This window comes from Triplophysa dalaica, chromosome 6 (assembly GCF_015846415.1).
Source record: "Triplophysa dalaica isolate WHDGS20190420 chromosome 6, ASM1584641v1, whole genome shotgun sequence".
NCBI classification, from domain to species: domain Eukaryota; kingdom Metazoa; phylum Chordata; class Actinopteri; order Cypriniformes; family Nemacheilidae; genus Triplophysa; species Triplophysa dalaica.
This window is the reverse complement of record NC_079547.1, coordinates 10,967,157-10,976,219: the sequence shown is the minus strand read 5'-3', so window position 1 is coordinate 10,976,219 and position 9,063 is coordinate 10,967,157. Positions and strand designations below refer to the sequence as shown.

The window sequence follows — 9,063 nt, the reverse complement described above, 5'->3', positions numbered from 1 at the left end:
GTTTTATTGAAGAGACGGTGCTGACCCCATTGCTATGCCTTTCGAAGACTGCGATTGCACTGTAAAAAATATCTACTTGGTTCTACTTAAAATCATAAGTTAAGCAGCTGCCTCAAAATTTCAAGTAAAAACAAAATGGATTAATGAATTGTTTTAACTCATTATTTTAAGTGTTGTTAAACTGTGAATTGCCTTCTGTGAGTCAACATGACTATACCATTATTGTTGTTTCAACTTTGCTATGCAAGTTCAAAATAAAGTGAACTCATTAGTGAGCATTCTGTTCACTTATCCCCATTAGTGGGTTCAACTTAGTCATTTAAATTAAGTAATGTCTTTGAATTAGGGTATCAAGTTAAGATGATCTAAAAGAACGTCTTGTTTTAACTTAACAATTAATTCTAAAAACACAAATTTGAGTACAAAAGTTTTTTTTTATTAAAACCAATGTTAAGCCAATACAAGCTATACATAAACACTTCAATCATGAAATCATCTCAAAATTGTAATCAATACCAAACTTCAGTTGGCTGTGGGTCACATAATGAGGCTAAGATAAATAGAAGGGTTTCGTGTGAGCTTACACTATGAGGGGGTATCCCAAGCAGACTCCACAAGTATTTCTCAGTGTGTGTATAGAAGGTGGATGATGGGAAGTGTTTCCTGCAGTTGTCTGCAGTGCCTGTTGTCAACCAAGAAGTTGGTCATGCTGAATCTAGGCTAGATAGACCAATAGACACATACAGCAGTATAGATATCTATATTCAGCACCTCCAAAAAAAAAAAAATCACTGCCTGTCATCTAAGTTGTTTATCATTGTTATTGTTGTGTGACCTAATGAGGTTAAGTTGACTGATGATTACTGCAGGAAACATCTCACCTTCTATATGCACGTGCACAGCCCTCTGCTTGTCATATGCCCATTAGGTCACCCAAAGCTGTACTGAACACTATTCATATTAACCCAAAAGAAAATAAATTCTTTTAAAAGCATTAGCTTTTTTCCTTACAACACTGAAATATTGAACAGGTTTTAAATGTTAACATTTAAAAAACCTTAAAAACATTAATCTCACAGATCCAGCTAACTTATACCAAAAGCTGTGCTGAACCCCAAACACAAACAAATCTAAAACTTCAGACTGCAGCTGGTTGTTTACAAATATTTGAAACTTGAATACAGTATACTTTTGACCCCATTATTTGAACAATATTCAGAATTAAATGTTTTCAGTCCAACAAAAAAATCAGGGCTCCTCTCCTGTTTGCTTAAGTGCTTTTGCCTTCAAATTTGGAACGCATGTCAACAGAAAAAAATGAATTCCAATCCTATTCTCAGGTGGGGCATGGTTTACAAATTATATCTCAGGAGCTTGTTTCGGATGCCGTGGACTCTGGCAGAGGCTTGATCTGGTTTGATCTTCATCACTACCCTCTGAAGGAACTCAAAGGAATACTTCATGGCTCGTGGATACTCAAGGTTAACGCAGTAGATGATCCCCAAAAGCATGGCAAAGCTGGATGGCACATCCTTGAAGTTGTGAAGCACAACAGTCTCCTCAACCACAACTGCCACATTGAAGACCTCACGTGGAAAGGCATCCTGGTTGTCACCTTCATGGCCTATCAACAGGCCAAGTTGCATCCCCTCCATGGCTGCAGCCAGAGTCTCACCATGGGCCTTGAAAAGCAGAAAAAAAAAATAGTGTGAATGTTTGGGTCAAGATGTACATGCTCTGCAAAGCTATTTAAGTCTCAGTGATCATAAACCTTGTTTTCAGGCTAATAAAATAGTCTTCTTGGGCTTTCAGTTGTGAGTGTGCATGTTTGTAGGTGCAATATTGGAACGTTACTGCAAGGGTGAAAACTTCAGTGTCCTCTCAGATCTGGGAAAGTGTATGTTGCACTGGGTCCTCTCCCCATCACTATTCTACCCCTCCTTTCTCCTCCCCCAACATTGCTCTACCCCTCCCTGCTCCCATCACCACTATTCCACCCAACCCTCGTCCTCCCCATCACTATTCTGCCCATCACTTCTCCTTGCATCATCACCATTTTGCTGCCACAGGACTTTATCAACACCCATGAGTGTATCTAATGCAATCTCTTTGTTAAAGGTTGTCTGTGTGTGTGTGTGTGTGTGTGTGTGTGTGTGCGCACAAGTGTATATGTGGGTGGGTACGTTCATTTATAGGCTGTTATGCATGACAGAAAAAGGTCTTACGTCACACATCCTGATGATGTCTGATGGCTCTTCTCTTAGATAGTGTGGCAGACCCAGCAGAGCAGCAATCCTTCTCCTGTTGTTTGTGTCCTACAAGACAAAAATAAGCAGTGTTGAGATTTTATTGCAAACATCTGGTGCCCAATTTTACAATTCTCAGCTCGTCTACTCACATCTTTCTTCAGACAGTCCAAAATGGCTTTCAGTGCAGGCATCTTTGCCGACTTGGTCGCAGCTTCGTACACTTCCAGCAGTCGTGGTGCCAGGTCGTCAAGTCCATCGAGGAACGACTCGAGAAGGTCTATGCTTACGACTCTTTTGAACTCTGTCCGAACCTGAGAAGACAAAAAGGTTAAGAAATTAGAGAAAAGATTTTCAAAGCATAGAGTCATAATTTAGTAAGCTAAGGTTGTCTGTGGTCAAAGGCTTTCATCCACTCAGTAATACCAAAGTCTCTTTAATCATAGGCTGAGTGTTGTCTATTGTTATACCTGTCTCTCACAGAACATGGCCGGCCATCTAGCTATGACATCCCCAATGATAGGTTGATCCCCTACGATCTCCTTTCTGCGCTTGGAGAACGTGGCAGACATCAGCTCATCTATCTGCTGGTGATCTGGGTCTTTTTTGAGCACTTCCACCTGAATTGGATTGCACAAGCGCAAAGGACACATAAGACAAAATAGTAGGCTTCACAGACACAAAAGCAAAGTGTAGGTAGTTAGTATAACATAGGCAGGTATGTATGCAGTAATATTAGACAGGTATGATGTGTATGTGCATGTGTGTGTATGATGTACCTCCATCAACATCCGCTTTTCTTCCATGTCTTCATCACTTAGTCCTTCAGGGGGATCTGGACAGAAGTGGACCTCGCCCTTCTTTGACTTCTTCATACGTGGTCCCTTGGCTTCTTCTCCTTTTCTTTTGTTGACCCTCACCTCTGGGCATCCAGCTGCACTTAACTTCTGTCGATAGTTTCCGAGCTTAAACTTCAGGCTGTGGAACCAGCCGTACCAACCCTTTCCAGACCCTGGCTCTTTTAGACTGGGATGCTTCTCCACAAGCGCTTTCGCAACATTCTCATAGTGTTGCCTCTCAGGATAAGGACTTATCTTTGACATGCTGTCTGCAAGTGTGTCCAGGATATCAGATTTCATACCTTTAGGAATCACCAGCACAGATCCATCTTTTGCATATCTTCCATTTGCTTCTTGCAGCGTGAGTTCAACATCATGCGAGAACTCTGGAATCGGGAAGGGCTCAGGCCAGTGCTGGGAGTCAGATTCCCGACTACTGAGAGATGCAAGGCTGGCTGAATCCAATTTGGAATCCGAGCAAGCTGCATCAGCTGTGAACAACACTTTCAATGTTGCTCTCTCCTCAGGAAGGTCTCGGATGTCGGTCAAATTGGTCAGCTGATCCTTGAACGCAGGGTCCTCAAATTGTAAAATAAATCCACCTCTCAGGCCAAGGTTTGCACGCAACACCTGGCACAGTGCATCAACACTAGGGGGGGTGATTTCGATGGAAAGGCGCCTGATATCCATATCAGAGAGGACAACTCGCAGCAGCATCGTGGATCACTTCAGCCTGAAATTGGAGAAGAAAAAAGGTTTAATTCATTGTATACATACAAACAAATTGTTACTACAGAAACGATTTGGAAAACACTTCAAGAGGGTTAATTCTTTTGGATCAGGGTAGAAATACACAAACTTACAGCAGCCTTAATTCAGCAAGAATGTTCTAGGAGTGGTTAACAGGCGACCCTGGACAAGGTATGACACAAGTGGCATGTAGTCATTGAGATCCTCTGGTTTCACCAAGAGACACTCAGCAGGACTTTTCTTCACAAGATGGTAACTCCTCAAATGCTCCACATAGTAAGTCGAAAAAGGTTCAACGAAGAAACAAACATGACCATCCAGCACAATGCATATTTCCAAAATCCTTCCGAAGTTGGGTAGTCCACTTGTACTTCCAACAGAAAGTATCATTCCCTTTGAATACTGCGTTCCATTTAAGAAGACATTAGGGGTCAGTCCAACTGTGTCAACATCACTGAATCTATTCAAGATTGCTAGTCTAAGACCACCATCTAAGACTCCCAGGCACACATCTGTCACTTTTGCTGTCTCAATCTCAGGCTTGAAAATGCTGGGCATTTCAAGATAATATGCAAGCATAAGTTGGTGTCTTGAGGCAAGGGTAAGCAGAATATTTTTAAAGTTATTGGCATCACGCACTACCTTCTTAAAGAAAGAATGCTTAGCCTCAAACCTGATTGTCCAACACTCTATTAAGGGTCCAAATCTTTGAATAAGGCAAGGATAATGTTCAATAAAGTGATGTTTGGGGCGCAATTTGTAATCCGGGAAAACTGTCAGTAGCAACTGTCTATGATCCGATATTTTGGACTGCAAATAACACAGCGAGTCTTCAGTGTGATATGGAGTCGCTAAGAGCTCAACCAAGTCTTTCAGCTCAAGGATTACTTCCCATGTTTGATTCCCTTCTGGAACACGGTGGCCGATGATGAGGGTAAGGAAACGCACAAGACTCCAATTTTTCGTGGCCGTTACCACCTACAGTTCCACTCTTTTTAAAAGTTGAAAGAATTTTCTGAGGACAATTTCTCTTATCCGAGAATTTAAAAGGGAAGCTCTGTATTTCACTATTAAGCTCTTCTAATGTGAAATACTTCTTTGAAATCAAATCTGCAAGGCACAGACTTAGTTCTACAGGCACAATCCCTTCCAGCACATCGTGTAAAAAATCAGGTGGAAAGCCTGTGCATGTGTGAAAACCTGTCAGGCTGTTGAGAGGGCAGTCTCGTTTCACACCATCAACAGATGCAAGGTCCGTCTGCTTCAAGACATTTACAGCTTCATCAAATGATTCTGGTGACCTTAAAACAAAGTTCCCAGTTCTAACATCACACGTTTGTATGTCTCGACGACTAGCTAGACAAAACCTACAGAACTTCTCAACATTGAAAGACTCTTGGAATCCACCTAAGGAATGTGCTGCCAAGTTGTCAGCAGCAACGAACAAGATGGTGCCTTTAACATTACACCCTAGTTTCTCTACAAACACACCTACTGTTTCAAGACATTTAATATCTTCAATCAGTGGCTTCAAAACACGATCATAACCATAAATCCTGACATGCTCAGCCTTGCACAGTAAAGCAAGGTAGATTGACGACAATGTTGACTTGTATCTAGAGGGTAAATTGCCAATAACCCAATACACACCACAGATTTTATGTTTTTTTTTTGATGTGCCCAAGGGATTGCAGATTTCAAAGTCATCAATATACAAAGTAATAGCTACACTTAGTTCTTGACCTGAGAGGATTCCATTCGATTTATAGAAGTCACCATCCAGAAAAGACTTGTAGTAGCCAGACTGTTCAACAGGTTTGTTTTTCCCCAGTGCTTGCAGTACCTCTTCTTTTTTAAGAAGATCTGAAAGTAACTTTAGAATAGGGATATAGATAACAGTATGAAACTTTTCTTGTCTGTTCAAAAGATCCTTCTCTTGAAAGGAAATTAAGTGGGTTAGCACTTTGAAATAATTCGGTCAAGGATGTCAAACATTCCTCAGATGTGCAATTATGCTTCTCCAAAACATTCTCAATTGACTCCCTAGTTATTTGTCCAGCACATTTTCCAATATCAAACAAATCATCCACAATTTCTTGAATCGCAGACTTTGACACATGAAGGACGGCTTGCAGTCGAAGGAAAAGGGATGCAATTCTGCGCTCAACTGACTTCTGTGTAGGCTGAGAGTCAGGTTCAGTCACTGAAACATCTGGTGACTCTAAATCAAAGTTATCCTGTTCATCATTGACAGAAGCTTGACTTTGACAATGGATAATAAGTTCAGGTTTGAAATTATTGAATGTAGAAGGCTGATGATATCGGCTTCTGTGAGCAGTAAAAGTTGAGGCTACTCTAGATGTAAAACAGCACCCCACAAATGGGCAATTCACAGTCTCTCTTTTTATCAAATGTCTCTTTAAATGAAGAAAATAATGTTTGATATTGCTTGGCGCTGAAAAAGTACAAAGTTCACAACGAAGTCTAGCAATGGGACTGGTTCCTTGTTTGTGGTCCGTCAAATGTTTTAAAAGTTCCACATGGGATTGAAAGACGGTAAGACAATTCGGGTAAATACAACTAAAACCTGTTCTTCCACGTCCATGCTTGTCCTTGTAATGATTCACTATAGTCTTTTCAATGTATGAGGAAAAATTGCAAAACTTACAAGTCCACTTCATCAAATGAGTAGCTGAGCCTGGTAAATCACAAAACACCTGAAACACACAAAACAGAAAAAAAAGTTTTAGCTGCCAAGTGATGTGAATTGCAAAAATGAACAAGAGCACATTTCTAATTAAGTCTAACTTACAAATTGTATATATGAATTGTTGGATTGCTCTTTAGCACTAGCTAACGCGACCGATGTTATGTAATAAATATAAAGTTCAAAAGAACAGCATTTATATAAAATAGAACTAACAATAAGTGTCTTTACTGTAACTTTTGATCTGTTTAACTCATCCTTGATGAATAAAAGTATTGATACATCTTATTTCTTTCCCCCAAAAATAAAATAAAAATTCTTACTGACACCAAACTTTTGAACGGTAGTGTTTAATGTTACAAAAGCTTTAGATTTCAGATAATTGCTGGAAGATTTCAGATAACGCTTTATCAACCGTCTCTGACTAAACTGCTAGTTTTCTAGCTAACGTTAACGGTCGCTGAAACGTGCCTCGCTTAAATGACATCACAGTTGTTGCACATATCAAAAGGTAATGATAGCTAACGTTAATCACGTTATTGGTTTCATCAACGCACATTCTTAATATCTACAAAACACTAACACTTACCAATGGCGAACTTGTTCATGCCAACAAGACTCGTCTTATCTAACGGGAAAATGAGGCACCCGGCCGATTGAAGTTCGTTTGCTTGCTGGCGCGTAAATTTGTTCTTCTCGAGGCCTGGCTTCGTCGGTACGTTAGTCCCCCGCACATGCGCCAAGAGCCGTCCTCCACTCAATCTGATCATTTTAACTCATTCTTGATGAATAAAAGTATTGATTTATTTTATTTCTTTCCCCAAAAATAAAAATCCTTACTGACCCAAACTTTTGAACGGTAGTGTTTAATGTTACAAAAGCTTTAGATTTCAGATAAATGCTGGTAGATTTCAGATAACGCTTTATCAACCGTCTCTGACTGAACTAAAAGACTGAACTGCTAGTTTTCTAGCTAACGTTAACGGTCGCTGAAACGTGCCTTGCTTAAATGACATCACAGTTGTAGCACAGCACATACCACGTTATTGGTTTCATCAATGCACATTCTTAATATCTACAAAACACAAACACTTACCAATAGCGAACTTGTTCATGCCAACACGACTCGTCTTATCTGACGGGAAAAATGAGGCACCAGGCCGATTGAAGTTCGTTTGCTTGTTGGCGCGTAAATTTGTTCGTCTGTAGTCCCCCGCACATGCGCAAAGAGCTGTCCTCCACTCAATACAACACGCCAAAGACTTGTAGCCCACTCAATTTAAAATGGCAAGTTCATTCAAACACCTGGAATTTGTGATTCATTGAAGTAACTTATGAACCTAAATTGGAAGATTGAAAACTCAAACAATTGAGTTGAAATTTCATAACACATTATTTTATGTCTGAGTTAATGACATATATAAGTTATCATAACTTTTTGATCAGATCATTTTTTACAGTGTGGTTATTTGGCAAAGAAGGAAAAAGAGAGCTTTTAAGTATAGGGTCATCAGTTTGAATTTGCGAATGTAATTTTTTGTTTTACCATACTCACACTCACACACATATATTCTACATTTTGATTTACCATGCTGTTATGTCAACGTATTTTATATAAAATGAACAGTGAAACAATAAGTTTCTGCAAGTGCTGTAATTGTTTATGTGATCCCATATAAGGATTTTGACAGTACCAAACATATCTGCTGCACTTCTCCAGTTGCTAAATATGTTAACTGTAAAAAGTGCACAAGGCATGTCATTACTCTAAAGCAGCGGTTCTCAATCCTGATGCGCGCGCGCGCGCCCTCCCTCCCGCTCTGCATATTTTGTTTGCTTTTCCTACCGCTTCGGAGGTTTGTTCAATACGCCCGCAAGAGCCCTGCGATGTAAACATCACTAGTTATTCTGCCGTAATTCCAGTTCGAAATGGGCATAATGTTGCGAAAATCTCAAGATTACAGTTAAATAACCCTTCAATCTTCCTTAGTAGGTTTTGTCTGTGTGAAGACGCTGCAGGCAGTAGTGTTGCGTAAATTCGTGTTCTTAAGTTAACGTCAGCTGATTTTCTGTGTGCAGGTATTAGAGAGCAATGAACACAGTTCGGGGAACACGTCAATCGGAACGTTCTGTTCTTTTTCCCGCCATCTTGTTACATCACATTGGCTGAACACGGCGTGGATAAACGGGAATCTATAAAATCGGTAAGTAATTCTAAAGATACGATTAGGTGTATTATTAGCATCATTTACGTATGATTACATATTTTTTATGATATACTGCTGTTTTACATACTGTTAGTATTACCAGTTGGACGGGTCTAACTCGGCTAGCAAGTTTCCCTCATCACTATGAAGTTAAACTGAGTGGAAATAAAATAATAGTGATACAAGTAAATTGCTTGAGGTTAGATGGGCTGATAGTAAGTGCTAAGTACGTAAGTAATAAGTGCTGCTTTGGGTATGCTGGAGTGCGATACTAGTCAAAATGTGAATTTGGCGCGTCATGTGTGTAGGCTACA

General features: G+C 40.0%; 2 protein-coding genes across 2 annotated transcripts; both read right to left on the bottom strand.

Annotated features, from left to right (window-relative positions):
- Positions 1 to 474: 474 nt before the first annotated feature.
- LOC130424982 (uncharacterized) lies at positions 475 to 3,802 on the bottom strand. The gene is made up of 5 exons (XM_056751010.1): positions 3,026 to 3,802; positions 2,717 to 2,866; positions 2,399 to 2,560; positions 2,226 to 2,315; positions 475 to 1,682 (listed from the first exon to the last, which is right to left on the bottom strand). The coding sequence occupies exons 1-5, from the start codon at positions 3,800 to 3,802 to the stop codon at positions 1,353 to 1,355; spliced, it is 1,509 nt and encodes a 502-aa protein (XP_056606988.1). The 3' UTR covers positions 475 to 1,352.
- On the bottom strand, positions 3,577 to 7,150 carry LOC130424981 (uncharacterized). Its single transcript, XM_056751009.1, has 3 exons — positions 7,132 to 7,150; positions 3,949 to 5,797; positions 3,577 to 3,818 (listed from the first exon to the last, which is right to left on the bottom strand). The coding sequence occupies exons 1-2, from the start codon at positions 7,148 to 7,150 to the stop codon at positions 4,713 to 4,715; spliced, it is 1,104 nt and encodes a 367-aa protein (XP_056606987.1). The 3' UTR covers positions 3,577 to 3,818; positions 3,949 to 4,712.
- Positions 7,151 to 9,063: the final 1,913 nt, after the last annotated feature.